The following is a 26046-nucleotide window of genomic DNA, read 5'->3' on the forward strand; positions in this document are numbered from 1 at the left end:
ATACATTGAAAAAAATTACTGTTTTATTATGTATTCCAACTATTTGAATATTTTTCTTCCGTAACAATAAAAAAACCTAAAGTAAAGAACAGTTTATCTGCAAAGAATTTCAAACATCATTGCTTTTTGTCAAGAAAAAAAAAGCAGGAATTCTTGAAGATTAAAGGTGCATATAATTTATGTATCTTCCTGTGCCCAATAATTTTTTCCTGCTATTGGCAAGCTGAGTTTTGAATGTCAGGTGGGCTTTGGATCTACTTAGCTGAATTTCTTCCCAAGTCAATGTGAATTGGCATTGTGTAAAATTTAAAGATCTGAAAAATATCAGCTAGTATTATGAAAGTATAAACATGTACAGTAAGGATAATATTTAGCTTTTACAGAACACTTTTCATCCGCTGATTTTAAAGTACTTTACAAGCGATCAGCTGCCTTACCCTGATTAGCCATTCTGTTGAAACATGAATTGATAGGGTATGCTTGTAAAGAATTATTTTGTCACTTGTGACTCCTAGTGTTATTCTGGTGGTTTACCCTTTTAATTCTTTTGATGTTTGAAAACACACTTGCTAATGATGTTTGTTTAATTTGCAAGATGTATCAGGCTTCAGAGTTGCTGAAATATTTGCTAAGGAGCTGTCCTCACTTAACCATTCATGTTTTCACTTCCAAGAATTCTTCATGGTTTCAGGATAGATCAGGAGCTGTTAGCTATAGAACCAATTCTGCTGTTTGAAAATTTAAGCTATTTGTAGTTATTTTGATTCTGCAAGAACTTATCTAGAATGTCTCTAGATTCTCTAGAGTATCTCAGTTGTTACCTGTTGTTTTGATTTCATAAGAAGCTCTGCTCTTCAAGTAGTTCACTCCCATAAATGAGGAGAGGGCAGAGCAGCGTATGTCTTCAGCCTTGTAAAAGTGGAAATAGTGGTTTTTAAAGAGGTTGGCATCTACAGACTGATCTGAAGTTGTTTGATTGGTAGACTTCAAACCTGGTTTATTTTTGCCTTTCATCTATTTTAATCTGACTAAATAAAAGGAAAATCCTTTTAGTTCTTAAACGCTGAATATTTTAGTTTTGTTATTTTCTGTTTTGTTCTTTCACCTCTGCTTCTGATGCAAGGCAATCAAGCTGGAAATTCTATTTGTTTATATTACTGTGTATTTATTTTTTGGGTTTGAAAAATTATCATTTTCCTGTAGGAACTCTTAATTTTAACTTTCATTTTCCATACTTGCTACTTTGTCTTCAGTGGTATGAATACACAATTCTGTCCCTCTGAGATGGGACTCTTCTATATTTTAAACATCAGCTTTTCTATTCCTATGTGTTTCAAGCCTTTAGAATGGTAATGCCTAGATATGGGACTTTCTCTGTCTTTTTAAGACAATTTAAGTTTAGCACTTAAGTCAGAAGAAAATGAATTCTCTAGCAAGATTATCCTGGGAAAGTAATTCTGAAAATAATCTATCATAATAATTTATTTAGTCATGGCACCAGCTGTTTATATTTCTGTCACATCTCATCATATTCTGTTTGTACATCTGCCCACAACTGATGTTTTCCAATCTGAAGTAAAAGCAGACATGCAGATTATGTTTGAATTTGGCATAACTTTTTTTTTTTTTTGGGTAGATATCAATTTTATGCAGCTCTAGAATGTGTCAATTTATTTTGAATGTGCAAGGGGAAGATATGATGGCTGTTCCCTTCAGCAACTTATCTGCGTATGTTTATGTAAATGATATTGCTACTTTAACTGGGTCCATGCTGGCTTCAGATTTTCATTGTTGGCTGAGATGGATAATTATTAATATTAATGGATAAGCTTTTTATAAAATCAGAAGATTGATTCCTTGTCCTGTTACTGTGAGATCTGAGAGAACTGTGCTTCACAATACTGATGTTAAACATAATCTGATATCTAGAATAATTCAGTGGAAAATACTCAGTATTTGGATGTATGTGCTGCCAGGGACTATAAACATATGGTATGCTGTTATTCCTGTATTCTGAAGGAACATAGTGAGCATTGACCTAGTCTGCCATGCCAAAGAATTATTAATCTGATACCAAGAGTATGAAGATGATTTTTGTGGGAAATGATTAGACAATAAATTGTGATAGCATAAGGAAAGATCGTATTGATGTAAGAAGACTGTAGTAGTCACTCTAAACATGACTCTCTAAATTAAATTTCATCTTTTATATTCTCAGCACGTTAAATACATAGCGGGATAACTGATCCAATTTACATGTCTCTTAATTTGCATCTAGAAGCATAAGGAGAAACAACAGAACGTAATTTGACAGCTGCAGTGATACATTAGCTGAAGGGTTGTGACTGGCCATTCTTTTCTTAGTCTGTACTACACAGGGATTTTGCAAATCTGTCACTGACCTTGTGAGACAGATAATCTCTTTTTCAAATTTGGCCAAGTTTGAGGGCAGGACCATGATGGGGTTTGGCATCCCAAGGCGTGGTTCTTCAGTTCTGGACTCTCAGACCCTAATCTGCAGTACTGAGTTAGACAGTGAGCTTTCTCTACATGTGTGTGTGGGAACCCTCTCTGAGAGGAGATGGTGGATTTAGGAGGTTGTTGGCCAAGGCATGTCCAAGGTCTATCTCGTGGATCTGGACCTTTGTTTGCTTTGACTTCTGCAAGTAGCACTAACAACATGCTCTTATGAGGATGTTAGAAAGATAAAGGCACAAAGAGCTTTCAGGAGGGTACTAGAAACCCCACAAAATTCATAGGTGACTTAGAAAATAGTCCAGAAAAAAATAGGAGTAAGAGAGGAAGGCATATGGCTGGATTGAGAGGAGCAAGCAAGAGGCGGCAGGTAGTTTCACCGGAAAAGATTGCTGAAGTTACTTTAAGAACCATGTAAAATGCAGACCCTTTCAATGGAAAAGTGCTTTCACCACTTGAATGATTTAAAGTCCTTAACTGAAAATAATACTTTTCAGTGCAGAAATGAAAGAAAGCTAGCTAAGGCAAATATATTTCCTAAATGTAGGAGAACAGATACGAGCGTACAAAATTCTGGGGTTTTTTGGTGCTTTAGTAAGTTTTGATAACTGTAAGAGTGAAAGGCTAGACTGTTTTCTCTTTGAAGAGTGCAGTAACTTTTTTGCAGCATTGTTGATTTGTGTTACAATGAAAAAAGAATCAGATGTATTCTGACTTTTCTCCAGCCTTCAACTGTCTTTTCAAAGACAAAATTTTTGTTGTGCTTCTGCATTTTAAATTAATTTAGGTTGTAAATATTAGCTTATGTAAGAGAGCAAATTGAAATTTCATGTATACTTGTACAAATCTGACATGCTGAAGAATGAGAGATGCTGAAGCAGTTCTGTTCACTACTAGCAGCATCAGTACCTAATCTGCCTCTCTGTTTTGGGTGTTGAAAAAGGATATAATTTAAGTTCCTGCATTTAGAGTAAATTAGGGGAATAGCAGAAGAGATGATGTAGTTATCCAAAAGCAGACAGGAAACTTGGTTTCTATAATACTTCCAGGACAAAATTCTTCCAGTACTTCAAGTAAGCCCTGCCTAGTTTTACATTAATAATAGTATGCTAATGATGAGTCTAAAAGACTTAGCAATTGACTGAGATTTGAAGAAAATAGTAAACAGGAGAATGAAGAGTGGTGAAAACTAAATATTCTGTAAACAGGATTTTGTTGAGCATCAAAATAGATTGAAATAAACTTCTGTGAAACACTTAAAGCATTTTGAAATTAATTAACTTTTGAATTATTTCAATACTAATTTGTGGTTTTAAGTGTTTTACATTCTTAAAAAACTGACATACAATAATTTCATTACTCAGTTTTTCAGTTATATTAAAAAATAATTTAAACCATGTTTTACTTGCTTGAAGACAGTAGTGGATTATAAACAATTGGAGGCTGTACCTTAATAATTTTGAGATCTGTTTAAAAAAAGAGGGGGGGGGGTGAGGAAAATAGATTAGTCTGTACATGCCAAATATGAAATTTATATGTACATAACTGAGATTTGCCTAACAAAATGTAGCTTTGGAAATAGCACTTCTCATCATTTTGTGATGTTCCATGTGGAAATATAAGAAAATGGTATAAGTTTTAGTAAAAAAAATCATTGCTATCTATTCTTCCTTCATGTTGGATAAGAGTAGCCTTTTCCTGGCTGATCCATAAATTAGGGATAATGCTCTTATGACTACTCCTATTTAGGGCAAAGGTAACAAGTCAAAAAGAATTGCTTGTAAAAAGGAAAACAATGTAGCCTTGGGGAATAGCAGATTTTGTGCTATGCATTTTGATTCATGTTCCTAAAAGGTCTTGATAATTTCCTTTCAATGTGAAAGCTTCATAGCATTACTGTAATTACATTCCTGAGAGGAGTTCAGATGTATAAATTAATCTGTTCACTGCATCCACTAGACACCTAAAAGATCTGAACTATCTCATGAAGGCTGAGAGCTATATAGGGTTCTTGCTCTTGGGCTCTTGTTTTCAGTTGTCTGCTAGTCTTCAGAGTCAGCTCAAGACTGGCTTCTAGAGGCCCTGCCTGCACTGCTGTCCTGCAGCCTGCTCCAGAAGTGCCTGTCCCTGGGGGCAAGCGTGCCACTGCTGAGGACATCCCTGAAGAACTGAGGACCAACTGTCCCGGTGAAGCTTTGGCTAGGAATAGTATTGACAACAAGCAAAACTTTCATTTCAGCCTTTAATTGACTGTCATAAGTAAATTCTTGGTACATAAGACTTTTCTTTATACTCTTTTTATGTGCATATTTGTTAGATTTTATTTAAATAACTTTATACACAATATTGGAATAATCTGTTACATTAATGCACAGCTTAAAACAGTTCTTATTTACACTGATCACAGAAAGACAGAGGAATGAGGACAAATACTTTACATTCACCATCTTCATCAGCATTTTAAGTATAGTTAACCAGCACACATCACACACATCCACATCCATATTTATAAGAAATGTAGTTGCTTCTAAGTACACACATGGGCATGTAGGTGTCTCCCTTTCAAAAATAAAAAAAAAAGTAATTGAAATGCCATTTCCCCCAGATAACCAAAGACTTACAAAAAAAAGGCAAATGGACCTGCAGATTGCACAATTAATGTAATCAGGCATGGAAATGTAGTGGCTGTGTTTGGACACTATTGGTCACTGGGGTGCTTTGGAGAGTACTTTTACTAGTGGAAAGTTTTGAACTCCTATGAAAACTTGTTCCTGAAAACTGCAGTGTCATTTCTTGCTTTGGAAGTAGATCTACTAGACACTAACACATTTGGTTTAATGTTGTCTAACAACACAAAATTGCAGCCAAAGGATGCTCTGAATTTTTTTTTCTTTTCCTTTTTTTTTTTTTTTTTTTTATTAGAATATAAATTAAAAACACATGACTTCCTTCTATGAGATTAAGGCAGCAATGGAGAATATTGTGCTACAATGCGCATTAGCTGTAGATAATGTTCTATTCTCCTTTATCACATTTTTACATTTATAATCAAAGGCCAACATACTGAACTAGACTGGCTGACTACAAAATCTTATAATGGAGAAATAGGTCTTGTGTGATAACCTTGTTACATCAAAGTTGAATTTCTCGCCTTACAATATACACTTATATTCTATGAAAATTAAAAAAACTGGTAAAAATATTAAAATATTTCCTATACAGAGATACCCTTATCTAAGGTAAAGTCTAGTCACTGCTATAAAAAGGCATTAAAAATTAAGTAAAACACTGGTGTAAACCAAGTAAATGCTCACTATAAAGCTTTTATTTGTAAGGCAAATCTTCATCAGACCTATTAGAAGTTATATCCAAAATGTATTATTTGGAGATTCTCCCTTTGTAACTGATGCTACCCATAGCAAACAAAAGCTAAGTCTTGTAGATAGGTTCACAGAGTCCAACATAAATTACAAATGCAGGTCACCTGCAAGTTTGAGGCTTCTTGGCAGTGACCAAGAAACAACAAGACACCTTTAAAAGAGAGCCAGTTTAAGGCTTAGTCATTTGCTTAGTTCACTGAATATATTCTGTTTGCTTATTAAAGAAATTAAGCAACTTCTGTTTAGTGTGGCAGCTAACAAAACACCTTTAGAAAGGAGGAAAGCAAAGCACACACGTGGCCCAATCTTGCTGTCAGTGCTTAGGCAAAGGTGCCCCACTGTTCTCAACCTGAAAGCTACCGGCAGTAATGGTTAACTTGCAGGAGGGCTGCACTGCTGGACTGGCACTTCAGCCTCTCAGTTTCTTCTCTTCTCAGCTCCCCGCCAACCACTTGCATTGAAATACCTACATATTTTTCTGAGGAGGACAGTTTTGCTGAATACAATCGTGATACCTGTGTTACGTAGCCTTCTGGCTGTCTTGTTTCTCTGCGTGCTTCTGCTAGGTCAGGCATACAGTGATTACAATTTGTCTAAACGTATTCTGGTTTTACATGGTGAAGGAAAACTGATCAAATTCTCTACTTTACAGTGTAATATAGCTGCTTTTATGTTTTTCTGCTGGTTGAAATGTCTTCATTGGCCATCTAGTTCTCTATAGTAGTCTCTGATGCATGTAGATGCATCTAAATTCAGTCTCAGGCAGTGAACAATAACACTGTACAAATTAATTGCCAGCTGAGGATCTTGGTCCTATGTTGATTCCATTTTTAGTAGGAACAGTGTGCAAAGATGTGAGATTTTTTGGCCTAGGAAAAGTTTCTGTGTGTATGGCATGGCTTACAAGTCTTGTCATTCCCCAGCTAAGCTTAAGCAGGCAAAACCAAGTAGTTGTACATCTAATCACAGCTAAGGAACACATACATGCTTGCTCAGTAAGTCTGAGTGGTCTTGGCTGATTGTCAGCAAAAACTGTCTTTTGAGAATATGGGTTAGAGAGGGGCAAGTGCTTGGTGAAATGTTCCAATTTGAAGTCTGAGCAACACGCTGAAATGGCTGAACAAAGAACTATTTTCCACAACACAGAAACACTCAAATGTGGATGTTTGAGATAAAGCTGTTCTATATTATGATCCTCTCTGAAACTCAGTTGTGCAAGGTCACAGATGTAACAGGGCTTAACTGAAGGCTTAGCTTCTGTACGTGAACTTATAAACATTTTTTTCAGTCTGTTTTGCAGTATCCTGTACTAGTGTACCTTTTTTCTGAAGGAAGGCAGAATGTGGCTGGTTTTCTCATGTACCAGCTAGTATTAGTCAGTAAATGGAAGACCCTTAATAATTCAGGTGTCCAAGCAGCTCACAGATTCAGTCTTAAACAGTGATTTCTGGCCAGCTTTGCTTAAGATGGTCCATATGCTACTTCCAGGTTGTGTATAGATATGAACCTAGTAAGGTCACTTCAAGGTCTTCTTTCTGACTTCTGTGATGTATTATAAACAATTTAGCTTCATGTTCTAACAGCTCAACTTTCCACTGATTAGCTATGTCAGCCCACAATCACCAACAGGAACATGGGTATGAGTCAGAGGAAGGTAGACTGAAAAAGTGTTTTCCTTTGGAGGAGACTTTTTGGAGGTGTTTCCAGAAGATCTCTCTCCCTGTACTATAGCCAAAACACTCCAAACTTGTTCAAGGGTCTAATCTGAAACATTACGTTGATCTGTAAATTAAGAAGATTGAGGTTTTGCACATGAGCTGATCTGTGGCTCATGAATACTTTTAGCCCTGAGAAAATAAAGTGTATCAGAACAAATGTATCCTATTTTACTGCTCTGAGAGGCTCAGAGTGCACACCTAATTTCTGCAGGTAGATTATATACTGTCATTTGCTGAGCTGTGATAACTGTCTTACATCTGAGTCCTCCAGGCACATTTAACAATGTTTTAACAGGGCACTGCAAATGAAACATTTGTAGCTCTCATCTCTTTTGAAATTGTTGATCTACGGTTTCAATTTGGTTCTTAGGAAATAAATTCTTAAGTGTTTGCCAATGCCTCATGAAATTTAGTGAATCAGTCCAGGATATGAATGAAAGCTATTTACTCCCATAAAAGCAAGTATCCACTAATTAATGCTGTATGAGTTGGAAGAACTGCAAAAGAGACATTAAAAGCAAACCAACTTTCTACATGGCCTCCTACAACCTGACAGGACAAAATGAACTTAATTCATGTCAAAACAATAGTTTAAGAAGTGGATGTATATACAAAATGTTTGTCATTGACCTTTTTAAATAATAGCATTTAAATGGTATTTTGCTGAGAAGAAATGACCAATTATAGCAAATTTCCTCTGGGAAAATTACATACAGCATACATTGCACGTGCAGTTAGGGAATGTACAATAGTTAACAGCCAAGTATTTCTTCTACATTTTATATTTAAAATATCATGTTTGATCCTGGATTTCCTGCAAGATCCCTCACTATGGTAAGATGTCTTTCAAGTGTTGCCAGCGTATGCCTCAGGACATGACAGAACACAAGAAGGACTGACAAAAAAGATACGGTTCGAACAGGGGTCGAACACTAACTGGCACTAGTGCTTTTTTGACTGTTGCCCATGAAAGACCCACTGTTTCTACCAGAAATCTAAATCTATGGAGTTTTAGGAATGCAGCTTTAGAACAGTACCAAGTATCTGAAAAAATATCCTGCTGAATGAGAGCAGGATGGGAACAAAGAAAATGGAGGATCTCTTTCCTTGGTGTTAACTAACTGGCTGTGATTTGATGAAACCATATGGGTCACAGGCAGGAAGGAAGGTCAGAAAAGGGATTTTAATATATGTGATGGCTGCTTCCTTTATCAGACTAAAAAAAAAGGCTTTCAAGAATATATTTTCTGGAACTGTCAAATGAGCTATTTAATTGCTTCACTGAATTCTTCTCACTGGCTTGTTATTAAAACAATCAACATAATTAGCAAGCAGATGATACTGTATCTTGAATAAGCGTGTATCAGAAATTCTATTGTTTTAGAAGTGGGCTGCCTGCTCCATCAGCATATACTTGCAATCCCATGGGGATAGCTGGGAGAGCCCTGTTCCCCAGAGCAGTTCCCCTGTTCCCACCATAGGTATAGCTGAGGGAAAGAGCTAGCTGCTTGCCTGAAAGTTCAAGACTGAGTTAGGGGAAGATTTGCAGTTAAAGCACATGGGTGATAAGGACCTGATTGGGTGATTGTTTTTTGTTTGTTTGGTTTTTTTTTTTTTTTTTTTTTCAAACTACAAGTGTTTGAACTGAAGTGAGATGAGTATCTTAGTAGCATTTGATATATTCCATATTGAGAGTGTATTTGGGAGCTCAAAGCAGGAGGAGCTGGCTGCAGTTCTTATTGGACTGTCTGTACCATATCACTGAGTGGAGGAAAAGAATATAACCTGGTCTTCACAAAGGTGTTTGTCATTTGAATGGATGATAGTTTGTGTCTAATGGCATCATTTATTGTCCAAGAGGCATGAGGTAGTTGAGCATCTTATTCTGTGGAGAATTGAAGATATTGTTCTTCATCTCTGGGACAGAATTCGTATTATGTTTGGGGAGACTTCCTTTGGGCAACCTCTTGAACTTAAAGTCTAGCTGTGCAGTCATGTAATGTGTGTTATCTTTTTCATTCAGGCTATTTCTAGTGATAAGATTGCTGCTTTCTCTGATTTGTCTGTTGTCTTCTGTATAGATTGCAGGTTTTTTGTCTATAAAACTTCAGAACGAGATGGCAATAGTGCAATGGAGTCCTGAGCTATAAGTACTACACTAAACTGAAGAAGGCATACAGTAACAGAAATAAAAATAATGTAGCAAGTAATTGTCTTGGGAGTTGGTATTGAAAATACAATCAAACCCTAATATGCTGGGTAAAGCTGATTTCATTCCCATGTTAAGATAGCTTTGTTCCTATTTCACAGCAGACTGGTGATGAACTTTTCCTGCATGGTTTTTGCTATAGGGATAGTGATGATGGGGTGTGTCACAAGTGAACATTGATGGTTGTTGTCAGCATTTCCAGTCAGGATCGAACCAAACAATGCATAATTTGACAAGCTAGTAAAGTTCCATGTTAGAGCCCCCTAAGAGTTTAAAAACTTAGTAATTATATCTGTGCTAAGAAGCTTTTGAGCCATGCCAAGGCAGTGACTGAAGCAGCTGTATTACTGAAAAGTAAGCTTTATAACAATGAAAAGATTCTCATGTAGTTTAGCAAACAATAAAAATGGGATTAACTATGAAGTTAGTGGGATGGCTTTTTTGAAGCCTTCAACGTATATTCACTGTTTGGCCTCTTATGTAATTATGGAACTAGAACCGCAACATCTGAAATTCCTTTATTATTGAAGTGTATTTAATAACAGGGTTTAAACAGCTATCAGCCATCAGCTGGGCCAGAAAATAGGACTTCCTTTATAATTAGAAAGTATCCTTTGAGTTTAAACCCCTGTTTAAATAAAACTACTATTTGTCACAGAGACTCTTTAAGCAAAGGACAATACTCAGTGTGTTCTAAAGTGTTATGTTGGAGGAAAAGGATGAATAAGGAGAGAAATTTTCCTTCCATTATTTTGAGCAGAAATCAATGTTAAATGGAAATGGCTAAAATCACCTGGTACTTTTAAACTGGGCTATTTTAAAAAAGGCAAAAAATACCTCTACAAAAATTGTTTTATAAATAAAAAAGCCCCATCCTTTTAAATGGTCTTTTTAAAAAGAGGAAGCACTACATACATTTAAAAGACAAGATGAATTGAACGTATAAAGGCAAAAAAATTCAGAGGTAAGGTCTAGAGGTAAACTCTGGGCTGGATTTGGCTGAGAAGCGACTGCCTCTGAAAATTATTGTAGATCTAGTGCTAAATAAGTACGAGAAATAACTCAAAACTACCAAATCTAGTGATCACTGGGAAGCTACTACAGTGATAAGTGACCACAGAATAAGAACAGCACCCAAATGCAGAGTTTGTTCTGTATCTTCTTCCTTGTATAATACTACCAGAAAGAAGAGCTCGACTAGTCTGAGAGTTGAGTATGCCTAAAATATCCTTCTAAATTATTCAACACAATCTTACTATGTTTTGGTACGTGAATCCAGGTTAAATTATAATAATAGCATGTTCACTGCAGGATAGTAAAGCCAAAGTCTGGTATTTCGGTGCCTCTGGATAGATTATGAAATGCTAAAAATTATTCTCTCTTCCTATGTGTTTTACATTCTTTATTTGGAACAAAATACAACAAAAAGATGAAAGTCTATTTGCATGTAACTTTCATCCTTGGCTTGAAAGTCTGTGAAGTATGGATCACATGATAAAGACATTTCAATTGTTGATATAAATGAATCTAGTTTTCCCTAAGTACAGTGTGGTATTAAACTGTAGTCTGTACTTAGTATCTATAACAGGAATTCTGTTCCTGCTGCTTTTCAGCTTTTGTAATTAAACTTAACAGAAAATGGTATGGACATATACAGCAAAGACAACCTTCTTCACCAAGAGAAGAAACTAATAACAAACCACTGAAAATGAAGCACTGAGTCTTCACTTCAGAAGGATGCAAACTCATATCCCAAAGGATAGTATGGCAAGAAAGCTAATGACATTAGTACATAGTTAACAATGCTCTTTCCTCATAATTGAGATGTACTCTTTCCTTAGATCTAAGAACGTTCAGGTGGTGTTTGCTTAAAATAGGTCATGGCATGAATATCTGAAGTAATTATTACTATCAGAAAAGTTTAATTCACTTCTTCACAATGAAAGAGCATTTAACTTATGTTGATTGCTTTTTTTTCTCTGCTCCCCCCTCCTCCACTTCTGCTAATAGCAAAACTCACAAGTTTTGGTCATATAGGGATCTCATGGCACCAAAGGATGTAAGAAAAATTAAATGGAGTCTTTAAAGATCACTTGAAGCCAAGTAATAGAAGGGAGGCATTGAGAACAGAGAGCAGATGTCTTCCCTCAGAGAGTCAGTAGATAAGCTCTGAGCCAGCCTGGTCCAAGCATAGTAGGGGAGCTTTGAACTTGACTTTTCTGTATTCTCAGTTTACCTTAACATATTGGCATTTTCATCAACCTGTTGGTTGTCATATTGCTAGCCAGTGTTGAAGCTGTAAGGGAACAGAAGTAGTTGTTTAATAACATTATTGATTCAAATGATGATAGTGAGAGATGTTTTAAATATATTGGTTGACAAATCTAGAGTTACAAAGAGGTTTCAAAATAATGGATAGATTATAACCAAATTTCTGCTTTGCAGTGTGAAATGTACTGAATATAAAACCTATTTACTCAGCTCTCAGTTCAGTTTTAAAATTCAGAACTGCCAAACGTATATGAGAAGAAAATTTTTGTACTTGTTTGATTACAGTAGTCAGTGTTTTGTTTGCAAACTTAAAACACCGTGAAACAAAGCACCAACTATGCTTTAGAAATAACAAAGCTATTCCTAGTGGTTTGTTGAAGACAGCCCTAAATTAATATGCCCTGGTGTTTGGCATGATTTGAGGTATCATTAGGAATTTACTTCTGTGTACAATCTTTTCTAATGTAAGTGAAATTAATTTGCTTCCTTTTTGCCATTATAGATTTGGGTTCAGAAGACCAGTACTGTGTAGGAAAGGCTCTTTATAGCCCATTTGCACAGGAACATCAGCCTCTGCAAAAATGAAGTTATTACTTATGGCTGGAACATTAAATCTTCAGACAACTGAGGTCAGGAATAGGGGAAAGAGAAGGCAGGAAGAGGTGCTGTGCTACTACATACTCTTGGCCACATCAAATAAATCATAGTCATGGAACAGGAAGCCTTTTCTTCCTGCTTCTATTCTGCATACAATAAATCTACACTTAGATTATTTCCTTTAAAATTCAAAATTATACTTCAAACAGTATTTTTCAGAGTAAGCAAAAGGCAAATTTCTTTTTTCAATACCAACATATAAGCCACCACTGCAAAATCTGGGTCATGTTTTGAGGTGGTGTGCATAATTCTAATTGCTTTCAACTTTGAAGACAGAAAGTGGTCCAGCATGAATGCTGATAAGTGTAACAAGCTTCATATTTGCATCCTTTTTATCTTCTACAAAAAGGACTTTATTTCAATAAGCTCATTTTATTTGCTAAAAGGAAAGCAGTATTTGGAAACCTATAGCATATTTTTCATGGCTGCTTAAGCCTCCAGCAGTGTTTTCAATCAACTGTAGGCGTGTGGGGAAAGCCTATTCCACATAACCTAGCACATTATTTCATCATGGCCATTATGTCTAAGCTCTGACACTGGATATTTGTTTTGCTGTTTACCATGTGTTGTGGTATATAATTGGAGTTTAGGAAACATGACTTCAGATTGCTATGCAATAATTGAGGGAGAGGCTGTGACCTGTTCAAGTGCACATGATAGTTTGGAAATACCTTTGTCCCTTGGTGAGATCTCACTGTATTCAGATACAGTGTAAAATACTCAATTTGGGTGATCTGTAAAATTGTGAGTTCTGCTTAGTCAAAGAAGGAAGGTGTCAAAAACCTTCCAACAGACTTGATGCGTATGGTACTGAGCCTCCTGCATCTTGTAAGGCTGGCAGAAATAAATAACCAAAGACCTGCAAAGGTATTGAGATTGGTGCAAACCTGTAGTTGTTGCACAAGACAGGAAAGGTTTGGTATCAGGAGTGGAAAGGTGGTGAAAGGAGTACAAACCTTAAACTGCCTGACATTTCCTTGGGCCACGAGTTGGTGCTCATTTTCAGGTGTGATGCAGTAAGCTAGTCTCTAAACCAGATGAGAAGAAGAGGAAAAGTCAGCCATATGAAGTGGGATTATGTTTGCAATCTCCAGTCTATAATGGAGAAGTAGCATGAACTTTATTTAAAACAATAACTTAAATCTTAAATATCATTGCATCATGTGCCTTTACCTCAGACACTGAGAGAACAAGCTTATTATAAGCCCCTTGGTATTAGCCTTTAATATAAGAAGCAAGAGTAGAAACTTTATGCAAATAGTAAGTCCAAATATTTAGCATGTGCATATGGAAAAGAACATCAGGAACAGGTATCACAGGCCCTACATCCCCTATATTCATACTTTTCTGTTAGTTCCCTGTGTGAGAAGGAGATACTGACTATTTCCCAGCTCATCTCCCTTGTGTACTCTATGCTGTGCCATTTGGGATCACGCGTAGATTTTCTTTTATCATGAACTTTCACATTAGACTAAGAGCGTACCTTTCCCCATACTTTTAAGAGCCATGATTTAGGGCATCATATCTTATGATAGTTATTTGGATGTAATATATTAGCCTTTTGCTATGTTTCTCATGGGGAGACTGGAGACTTGCACTCTACAGGAGCTGTAAAAGACAAACCAGGACTTGCTAACACTACAAAATGAATGAGAAAATGTGGTTTTGGGCAAAGGCTTCTGAATGCTATTATCAATAAACCCGTGCAAGATGACAAAAGCCTGTTGGGCCAGTACAAATTATTCTTTGATGCTTGGATGCTACTAGAAAGTGGGTTTGTAAACCCCCAGGAATTGAACAAAACAAAGGGCTTATAGAATTGCTGGAAATGAGAACTACAAATTGTGCACAACATTGAGATTTTGGAGCTTATTGAAACAGGGCAGGTAAAGATGAGTTCCCACTTTGGGGGGCCTTTCTGACGTGAACATTAAAAGAGGTGACTGTTTCAGGAACAAGGCATTTATCTCTTTTTGTCTGCCAGGTCTATGTGAGAGGGATGTGCCCCATCTAGGTAAAGGGTGAGATCCTATTTTCTGCTTAATTCTCTGTGTGGTGGTTGTTCAGTGATTTGCCTAAGAACACCAGTATCTTGCTACACCATTGTGTAACTCTAGTTAAAGGAAAGGAGAGCAAGAGAACTAGTCAGAGTCTAAATTAGGTTATAAAATTATGGCATGTGATGGGACAAAAATTGATGCTGTATAATAGTAAGGAGTCTTACTTCTGAGCACCATTAGAGTTTATAAGACTACAGATAACATACTATGACAGTGATGGTAGAATTAATATGATCAGTGAACCTTAATCCTGTCCCTTTTGAATTGATAAATAAAGTACAGGGGGGTGAACTGTAAGGAAATATGGATGCATTTTTTCCCATAGAAGCAGGTACTTTTAAATAGAATTAATATATTAATATTACACATAAATGTATAAATGAAGTTAAAAGAACACTATTAAGGTTGCAATGTTGAACTTGTGGCTGTTAGGCAAATCATTAGGCTAAGATGGTCACAAGCTGTTTTTCTCTCAGTTTCTGCTTTATCTGGTGCACAGACCAGGCATATTATGCATGAAGAGGGTTTATGTAGTGCAAGGTGTTGCTGTCTAGTACCCTGGTTCTTTTACTGCTTGACTTCCAGGTCTATTTCAGCACCTTGGTCTACCTTGAATGTTAAGATTCTTCAAGCATTCTGATATTAGTGATAAACACAACAGAAAGAACTGCATTAATTCTATCCTTGGAAGAATGTTGAAATAATTTCAGTAAATGGAGGATAAGGATACATGTTTGACAGAGAAAATCAAATTGGAAGCAGCTGCTGTTAAAGACAGAATACTGGGCTAAATGGAGTTATTGCTGTGGCCCAGTAAGGCATTTCTTCTGTCCTTGCTGGATGATCATTACATAAACAAAGGCATTTCTGAACACAGGGCTACTCTGGGGGCACATCCCACCTTCCCAGCCTGTGGATATATGTTTAGAGACTCTTATTAATGCTAAAATAGGAGAGTTCTGAATTACCTTTGTTCATGTAACAGTTCACAACACTCCAGTATAGAGTGATAAAGCATACCTTGGGCTGAACTCTGTTTAGGTAGAACTGTGTGAAAACCATACCTCAGAGCTCAATATGAAGATACCATAATTTGTATATTTTTTTGTAAATAAGAAATAAAATAATCTCATCAGATTAATTACATGCATCAAAAATGATTTTTCATAATTACTGTGGTGCTGTCTTTAAAGCTAATTTCTATCTAGAAACTCAAACAGCATGCAGTATTCCAACCTCAAAACTCCAATCTATTTGACGGTTGGATCTAAAAGGTCACTCCTAAGTAATAAGTTTTGGGAGTAAGAGAAGCAAACTGCCAATTTAGATGCAGCCATTTAATTTCATAGCAACATTTCATGACATTTTACAGTGTTCCACTTACTTCTTTAAAGGTCCCACGCACATTCATAAATTTATAGATAATATAGGCAGGCACAAGTATCATTGAAGATAATGCTATTCCCCAGCCAATGCGATTTGCCCAGAGAGGGAAGGTGTAGTCGTCGTAGGTCAGAGGTTTGAAATTTATTATGCTGACTATCACAACAAACTAGGGAAGAAAGAATAAAATGAACCTCAGTTTTGACATTATGAAACTTGGTGGAAAACCAATTTCATGTGTTTTATTAGGCAGCCACCCTAAGTTATATTTTAACCCAGCTTTGCCATTTACCTTCATCCTATTTTGTGCCTCTTATCACTTAAGCTGTTGAAGTTCTTGATACATTTACTAGTATTAACAGTTCATTTTAGCTACTCTGGACACAAATTATTTGAAATTTTGGTGGGAAGATCAGGTGGTTGTTTGTGACTGCCTCATTTAAACTAGTGTTACAGATATAAAAAAAAAGGATTCTGTAGTCAAGAAAAACCTCTTGCAGGATCTACAGTTTTTCCCTTCTTTGTTTGCCAGAGACATGAGGCTTCATTTAGAAGTTTTGTACTCATTTGCATAATGCAAACTCCAGCATGATCCGTTTATTGAGGAAAGGTCAAGCAGCCTTAAGTCTGGGAAAACAAAGTTGTTTTTTTTCTCTGCTGATGTTACCCTGTCCAGTACTAGATGCAAGAAGGAAAGAGTGGGGTACCACCCTACTTCCCTCCTGGTAAATTCATATGGGTTGTGTAATATGCAGTGTTCCTTGATTTGGTTCTCTGGCTGTATACGTTCTGCTCCATATCGCAATTTCAAATTAAAGTATTTTGAGCCTACGGTTTTGAAGACTGCACAAGGAGAGTAATGGTGTGGGTTGAAGGAAGCCAGTAGTGTGAAATCCAGTTAGAAAAATACTAATTCTATTTTGAGATTTTTGGGGGGATGTTGTACATAGCTGCAGTCAGTATGGAGAAAAAGCTTCAAGGAGAATTATCTTTTCCTTATATCTTTTATTTTCCTAATATCAGATACCTGACTAACTCCAACTTACCTTTTTCTTATAGAGAATTGTATTTATTGTTAGGAACTGCTCTAATATATTACCAGTCCCAAACAGGGGCCGCCTTGCACTAAGCACACATGGGATTGTTAGAGCAAGAATTATACTGAAGTCTGACAGTTTTATAGCCTTTTCCAAATTAGCCTAAACTATGTCTATCAGAGAAACTATATCTGATTTTTTTCATTTCCATTTACTATGTTTATGGTCTCAGTCTCTGGTGAGACAGTTTGTATGCTTCATACATGTGCTATAAAAATGCTGTTTCTTAGATCAAGTGACCAAATTTCTAGTTTTTAATTATGTAGGGTAATGGTGGACTACCTTTTTTTCATCCTAGTGACCATCTTTATATAGTTTTCACTTATAAATTATTATGTTAAACCATTTTGGTTAATTTAACATGATTTGCTTTATTTTCTTAATGTATTGAATAAAGAACCCAAAGGATAGGCTGTAAGAAGGTAAATTAATTGTAATGTCCATGTTGCCTTTTAGAAGATTGAGAAAATGTACAGCTATAAGAAAACTGCCCAATGTCCCCTAACCTGTGTGATACCATTCCCATGGGTTATAAAATATATTGATAACCAGTAATTAATTCTATATGTTCCAAGTTAACACTTCCAGCTTGAAAAGAATTTGTGCACTGTGATGGCTGAAAGATGCATTACCTACAGATTCATTCTGACCCTTACGTTTATAGGCTTCAGTAGGAAGGTACTAGGGCTGTTTCACCAAGAATTCTTTAGCTACGCGAAGGTTAGACTGACAGTCACTTCAGCTTTCTCTAGCTAGCTTGCTAGAACTCTCTTTTTGTAAAATTTCAATTTTCAACAGTCTCCTATTGTGCAGAACCTAAGGATGCATGGTGCAGCATTTTTGCATTCTACATCTGTCAGCCTGTTTGAAGTGCTGGAGGGTATAGTTCCATACAAGCTTCTTTATAGAACAGTGTTTAAAGAGATAATTAATACATGCTTTGTAGCTGCTCACTGATGAATCCGGGCCAGAAGTTTTTATATCAAAAAAAAGGACCTGAAGGTTGTCATAAAAGCCTACCCAGTGTATTTTTCGAATGCCAGTACTCCTTTAAGAATGCACAGCTTTAATGCAATTAAGTCTCCTAAAATCATTGCGAGGTCAGATTTCCATATTATTCATCCCGACCTTTTGATTTACAAATACGCATAGGAAAAGATCCCAATATAAAACTGTAGTTTAGTTATAAATCTAACCTTTACACAAGGCAACCACATTCACACTTTGAGATTTTTTTTCCCCCAAATGCACTTGTTTTCCACATCAGGCAGCTTACAAGGTACATTTAATACATTTCTTCAGCATTTCACATAGCTAATTACTGGGTGTAGTTGCATATTAGTTTTTCTAAGGTGTCATTCCACAATTCAGGGACCTTGGTATCCTCCAATGAAAAATACTTGCTAACACAGTCTCTCATCCCTGGATAGTTTATTTTCCCAACAGAATGATTTGTGTTTAATATGCAAAGATGGTGGGAGGGACAGGGAGGACACTGCCTAAGTGTTCAGTGTTCCCTAAGAAAACCTGCTTTCTTTAAATCCTGCTAAAGTAAAGGAACAGAAGATGACCACAGCCATAATTAGCTTCTCTTTCACAACTGAAGTGAATTATACAAAATATAACCAATGCAATTGAGGAGAAAAAAGAATTAAATTGGAGTGTTTTCTATTCACCCTGACAATATCAGGCATAGCAATGGGTAGCTTGTACTTGGTACCTATTGTATATTCTAGGAAGCAACATACTAGCATTCTTTCCATGATGAAATAGTTATCAAAACTTACCAATAAAAAAGCAGGGCTAACAAATTTCCAGCACAATCTCCAGTAGAGGCCTGGCTTGAAGCCCATCATTTGTTGAATATCTTCACTGAATCTGTCCACACCTAGAAGGGATATGAACATCAGACTGGCATAAATCTAAACTGCTGTCCTGGGTTCCTCAGGACATACCACGCTCTTTAACAGTGAATAAGAAAGAAATGGCATTTCAGTCAGTGCCCTTTAATTGCATATGGATTTTACACATTTAAGTAAGTGCTACAAATTCTGTGTCTGAATACCATAGGAAGCACTGCACAAGTGTAATGTGCTTTCTGTGAGTGGCACTAGCCTGATCTAGCTAAACATTTTGAATCATCTACAGGGGTATCAAGATGTCTATATGTGAGAAATGTTTTATGTTTTTTGTTTTGTTTTTTTTTTTTTTCTCTAATGATATTAATTCACATCAATTCACATGCTTTGGACTTTCTGGAAATAATCTAGTCTTCAGTGAGACATTTCCCATTGTCCCTATTTATTGGAACACTTTTTTTGCATTAAGTAATTCATTATAATTTACTGTGCAAAGCAAACATGCATTTTATAGTGACTCTAAAATGTCCATTTGAATGGTAGCTTCTTATCAGTTTTTTTACTGATTCTATTATGGTTGGATTTACCAGTATGAGGTATCTTGCAGGGGTTTAATCTAAGCCCATGCTATTTCCCACACTGTATTTTAGAATGGGATGATTATCGCTGATATAAAAATGGGGAAAAAATCTCCTTCTCAGTTTTCTTTAAAAGTAAAATAATCTCTGACTTTACATCCTAAGGACATTGGCTCACAGAGAAGTAGATCTCTCTAGTGCAATCTGTCATGTCAGACTTAAGTTAAAGTATAATTTATTATACTTGATATCTTCAGGAAGTTTACTTTTAGTGCTGAACCTCATTAGGTAAACAGCAGAAATGCAGCTTTTTGCCATGAATACTTATTCGTTAGGGAGAATACATAGTTTACAAAAAAAAAATTGTTTCTCTTCATTTGGATCAGTTCAGTAGGATTTATTTAATATATTTAATGTAAATAATTAGGGCTGTTTGAGCTAATCCTTTCCATGCAGCCAGGATGTAACGTAGTTACACAGTCTGGACATTTGAGTGTAAACTTCTCTTTGACTACACCCCACCCCACCCCTGCAATATTACCTACAGGTGAAGAAAAGTAGCCAAAAGGATCTGTAAATGCTCTTTAAATTTAATCTAATTCTATTTGCAGTGCCTTCTGTGAACTTTAAAGTGACTGAATTTCAACTGCTGTGAATACTGAGTGAAATTTATCATTGTGCAGAAGGTCAAAGACAAGGACTAGATAGCTCAAAAAATTTTATTCATAGGTTTCTGGACAGATGTACCCAGAGCTCAAGTAGTGCTTGGTGTTCACTTTCTACTGAAAATGAGGGATAAGTAGGCCATGCTCTCTGACTGCTTTTTCAACAACATGCTTTTACAATACTATATATCTTCAAATAACTGTTCTAAGAATCAACCTGTAAAGTGGAACATAGCTATATCTACAGATGACGGTACCTGTAGGGCTTGGGTTTTTCCCATTCTTGAAAGAAGTTATTCTTTTTTTTTCTTTTTTTTTTTTTTTTGTGTGTGTGTGTGATTCTGTAGGATAAACTGAAACTGTGGGTGACTTGTTCAGTTACAGGAAGGAACTGGTGTTCCACAAACAAAACTCCAGATTACTTGCTGGAAGCCTAGTGTTAAATATAGAAATGATTGCCTTGCTCTTCCAGTGAAAAAAAAGAGAGATAGTTACAATTTATGATCGGGTCCTGGTTAAATACACTGAACCCAAAGAGAATTTCAGTGTAATTTCTGAACTAATAAACACTGCAGCTGCCTGAGAATGTCACCACTGTAATGGTCTATTAAATGGCACAGAAAAATTGGCCCATGCTCTATGTACATAATATTGTGTTGTCAAGGGAATTAAATCAATATACAAAAAAGAACAGATTAGGAAGAAGGTGAAAAGTAAATTTGGCTATAAATACAATTTACCCTTCTCACATTGGGACAACCTTCTTTCATCTCAGTGATGCAGAGATCAGAGTTTAGATGGAATGGAAGCCTACATGTCACCAATACCTCCTGCACCCGCTGCCTGCCAGAACTTTGTAAGTCATTTTGCTGTATCAGCTCAGCCAGTGGCTTCAGATCCACTCACTTGCACAGAAGCCCCTGAGCAGGTCCTGGCCCTGAGGTGAAACTGCTTAGTGGCCATATCTGAAATAATCTGTGGGCATGTTTCCAAAAGGTAGTGTCATAGCAACTAGCGTTTGGATCCCTACAAGCAATCTTTGTATGTGTTGTTTTCCCCTCCTGCCTTGTTTAACTATGTGATGTATGGTATTCTTTTATATGCTTCGATTTTGTTTTTATTTGGAAAGTAGAAATTAGTAGTAATGCCTTTAATGCCACACATATGATTTAAATGTATCCAAGAAATCAAATGACTACACTGAAATAATATAGTAGTAAGAAAAAATATTTATTGAATCAGTCTTGAAATTATTTTGGACTTAATTCCCTTTTCCTGTGACTATTACTTCACTGTTTTTCCTCCCATACTGAGTTTTACTTGTGTGGACATGCGTAGAAGTGTATAAGCTCACATGGTTTGTATGCAAATGAAGATTTGCAGTGAAATTGCTTCATTGATCCATCCTATATTTTGACCCTCAAGAATTACAGTTAATCATAGAACCATCAAATTATTCCTCTTGGAGGAATTTTTGGGAGGTCTCTAGTTCAGTTTCTTTCTCAAAACAAGGTCAGCACAATTCAGATACAGCTTTCTCATGGCTTTGTCCAGTTGAGTCTTGAAAAACTCCAAGAACAAAGTCAGCAAGCACTCTCTGGGCAAACTGTTCCAGTCTGAAATTATCCTTATATAGAAAAATGGGTTTCCTTCTTTCAATCTGATCATTGTCTTCTGTCTTCCCATTGTGCACTTAAGTGAAAAGCCTGACTCTCTTTCTTGATAACTTCCTTGTAGGTATTAGAAGGCCACTATCAGGTCCTCCCTAAACCTCCTCCAGGCTAAATGAGCTCAGTTCTCTCAGACTTTCTTCACAGGGCATGTGCTCTAGCTCCTGAACATCTTGTTGGCCCAGCACTGGACTCTCACCAGTTTGACACCACCTCCTTTTAATGACCGCCAAAACCAGGACGCGATATTCCAGCTGCAGTCTAGCAAGTGCCAGGTAAAAGAGAGTAATCATTTCCCTTAGTCTCCTGGTTACGCTTCTGGTACAGCTCAGTATGCTGTTGGCCTTCATATGCTGGCAGGTCACTCTTTCGACTCGTTTAGCCTGCTGCCCACATCCATGAGCAGCTCATCTTTGAGTACAAGTAGCAAATCCAGAAAGTGTCGCTTCTGGTTTGCCCACCTAGCATCTATGATAAGAAGTTGCTCCTGATAGGCAAGATGATCTGCAAGAACCAGCATCTGATTTGGAGACGTCTTTAAGTCATCTAAAGAAGGTTTCTTCCACTTCCTGATCCTGATCAGGCACTTTGTAGCAATATTCACCACAATGTCACCCTTGCTGGCCTCTGCCCAGACCCACAGGCACTCAGCCATCCTGTCATCCACTCGCTACATTTGAGTTGCTCTTCTGCACATAAAGATGACACCTGCTCCCAGCTTCTCTTAATGAGCACATATCTATCAACTGCAGAACCCCAGTCATACAAGCCATCATCCAAGAGAAGACAAGGAAAGACTTTGTTATTCCACACAGTTCAGTGATTGTTGGCATTGGGAACATGAGAAAGAAGGGATAAAAAGAATATAAAAAGCCATTGTGTAGCATACAATTGCAAATCCTATAGAGCACAGAACAAGGTATCTGTTGATTAGCCATGTAGTGAAGTAACAATAACTGTCCCTTTCTGTTCCTGCGTCTCCTCACTAACTCTGGAGCAATATTGGTACTCACTGGAGGTGACCCTCAGCTGGTGGCAGTGAGGGAGCAAACCATACCAGTACCATTCCCAAAGAAGGTCAGCTGTGCTAGTGTAAAAGAGAGCAGAACAGTAGGAAACATGTCCCCACCATGGCAGTGCAGTCAGCTCTCCAAGTTGGTTTGCCCCATTTATACTTCCATTCTGTGGAAATGTATGCATTCATACTTGGTCTCTCATGCCAGGCACACATCCATCCAAAAGCATTTGTGAGTACCAGCAGGCAGGATTTGGTTCATTTCTTTCCCTTTTACAAAATCACAGTTAACCTTAGATTTTTTTTTCTTTTCCAAATAAATGCACCTTTTGGTCGGAAATTTCAATCTAAGGGATCATTTTTGGAAATTATTTAAGTAAATGAAATGTAAAGTAAATGGGAGAGGTGTCTGGCTTTTCTTAGGATATTCATCAGAGGGATGATATCAGGATTGCACAAGAGGAAAAATGGTAACAAGCTAGCAGTCATAACTAAAATACATCTGTATGGGAAAACAAACTAGCTCTCCCTTCTGTTATACATACATTTGGCCTTTGCAAGAAGAAACTTCACAGTTAGTGGTCATAGGTATAATTTGAACTACATTTCCATGGTTTTGGTCTGTGCCAAAATGTCAGTGCTTGCCTTCAGGCTGGCTTAATATTAGGTTGGGTCATTAAGGCAGCTGGGGTCTATCAGAAAAAAGAGGTAGACAAGACCATGCCAGACTTAATCAGTTTATATAGCACCTGGGGCTGTAATAAGTTCTTTATAAAGCAACAGGTCATGCTGTGTCAGTAAAAACATCTGTCAGCTGCTTAAGACAAATGGATAGGTATTTTCCCAGTTATGGGGAGGTGGGAGGGAGAAAGGAAAAGATGAAGGACAGAAGGTGCAACAAATAAACAAAATTTGACTAACCTTGGCTTAGTCTATGAACCACATACATTGCTACTGTAAAGTGCAGTAAATCCTATTTTAATAGTAGCTCTTACCAACTGAAGAGTATTTTTATACCTCTGCTTGCAATCTAAGGTATGATCACTCTTCTGCATTCAGCTCTTTTACAGGGATTAAAGACAGTTGTCTGAAATTTAGTGCCTCCACTATTTTGAGAGAGAACACCATGTGAGCTGCTAGCTCCATGCTGATGTTGGGTGACAGAATTAGTACATTAAAGCTAGCTAAAAACTATTTATTTAGTAGATTTAACAGCTTTATGCATGAAGGCCATTCTTTCACCTCACTCACTCATCAACAGTTTTTAAGTGCAAGAGAGAGTTTATTTGACTAGAAGAATATGGTGGTGCAGAACTGATGGATAAATAAGTGTCTGAGGGAGGTAAATGGCACTAAGAATGATAATGTCCAAGAACCTTCTGAGTCATACATTAGCTATAAACACTATCTCTGAATAGAAATGAAGATGACTTCTGGAGGAAGAACAATCTTATTGGGAATCAGGACAGCTAGTTCGATACAGGCTTCAATGGAAAAAAGGTTTGCTGGCTGCTATGACATTGAAACCTGGTAATAATGAAGAGAATTGTGAGCAACCAGAAAGTATAGCATGAGAATTAGGAGATTAGGAAGAAAAACAAGAGCTCAAGAAACTTGATTGATACAGCAGCAAGCAACTTCAGATATAACTGATAGTTTGGACTATTGCAGGGAGATGACTTGTGTAAAACCTAGGATGCAGAAAATGCTATCGCTTTATTTCAAGAAAATTAGATGTTCTTTTTTGGGTCCTTAAAATTTTAATAACCCTGCCTATGACAAGATAAAGAACTGATAGCATTCTCCCCAGAAGAAAGGAAAAAATCACTTTCACTGTTGCTTTAGCAAGGTATGCCTGATTCAGATTAAATTATGACTTTTTTTTTTTTTTTTTCCCCCCCTGCTTGGTTTGGTGACTTAACAGCATTTCAATTTCTGCTCTTCTAGAGGTGGCATCTTTTCCAGTGAATAAGCTTGAGGATCTGTATTGCCCTACCTTCCTGTATGATAGGGAAAATTCTGAACTCTGGGTCAGTCCTAGAACACAAAAAGAACTCCTCTAGGGTTGAGGGCGAAGGAGAGAAGGGAAATCTTTGAAATACTGACTTCAGATATTTAAACACACCTCATCTCTTAAATACTTAATTAGGGACGGGGAGAACACCCACAGGTCAGATACTCTCTCATAACTTTATAATTAGAGGTTAAGCAGGCTATGTATATAGTAAAATATTTCTCCCGTAAGCAATATTCTGTTTAACCTTTTTGTTTTGCTTCTTTGAGAGTAGTAGTAGTCAACTTTGTCACTTATAGCAGAGGATTGTTTTTTTTCCTTGGTGAAATTAGACAACACAGGACATTTCACAAGGCTGTGAAGTTCTTGTAGGCTAAGGACTGAGCCCAGTGTCCTGCTATGTTGCCAAAGTCAGTATTGTGGCAGAAAACACAGCTTCAATTTGTTGGGCTTTTCCCAGTTAAGGTTATCCAAGTGCATTCATATGGGTTTAGAGTAGTGAATGTGGATGTTTGCCATCTTTGTGGTCATTTATACAGGGGGAAAGAAAAAAAATGTTTTTCTTCTTTCTTATGAAACTTGTGTATCGAGTGTCTTGCTTTTTATTTATGTTCCTTTAGGGAGGAGAAAAATATTAAAGGCCAAATAAGGCCAGGGAAGTTGTTTAATAAGCTGAGCACATCGTTGGAGACCTGAGTTAAATTATGAGCCATATTTTTTCCAGGGTACTGTAGCACATCACATCACACTGGTTGGCACACAGTGATTCCAGCCTAGTGCCAGAGATCAACTGAATACTCCTAAAACTGGCCATACTGGGGATAAAGCAAATTACCGCACCCTTTTTGTGGCATAAATTAGTATGAAATACTATAAATAGTATTATTTCTGGTATCTAGAATGTTGGGTATTCCACAGTTTACTATGAAATGAGACATACTTTAAACCACTACTGTTTTACAATTAAGTAGAATATTGTCTCAAGCAAAATGGAC

At 36.8% G+C, this 26046-nt stretch overlaps 1 protein-coding gene across 2 annotated transcripts in view; it reads right to left on the reverse strand.

The window, feature by feature from the left end:
• Nucleotides 1–4703: 4703 nt before the first annotated feature.
• SLC6A2 (solute carrier family 6 member 2) overlaps nucleotides 4704–26046 on the reverse strand; it is a 78672-nt gene continuing 57329 nt past the window's right edge. For both annotated transcript variants that reach the window (XM_032998575.2, XM_042797731.1), the window contains 4 exons: nucleotides 19038–19138; nucleotides 16155–16322; nucleotides 13667–13738; nucleotides 4704–12078 (listed from right to left, as the gene is read on the reverse strand). In XM_032998575.2, coding sequence (XP_032854466.1) covers nucleotides 12055–12078; nucleotides 13667–13738; nucleotides 16155–16322; nucleotides 19038–19138 — 365 coding nt within the window. In that variant the 3' untranslated portion in view covers nucleotides 4704–12054. The remainder of the gene's footprint in view (nucleotides 12079–13666; nucleotides 13739–16154; nucleotides 16323–19037; nucleotides 19139–26046) is intronic.

The sequence above is a fragment of the Tyto alba genome, unplaced genomic scaffold (genome assembly GCF_018691265.1).
Source record: "Tyto alba isolate M040663 unplaced genomic scaffold, T.alba_DEE_v4.0 Super-Scaffold_26, whole genome shotgun sequence".
Lineage (NCBI taxonomy): Eukaryota > Metazoa > Chordata > Aves > Strigiformes > Tytonidae > Tyto > Tyto alba.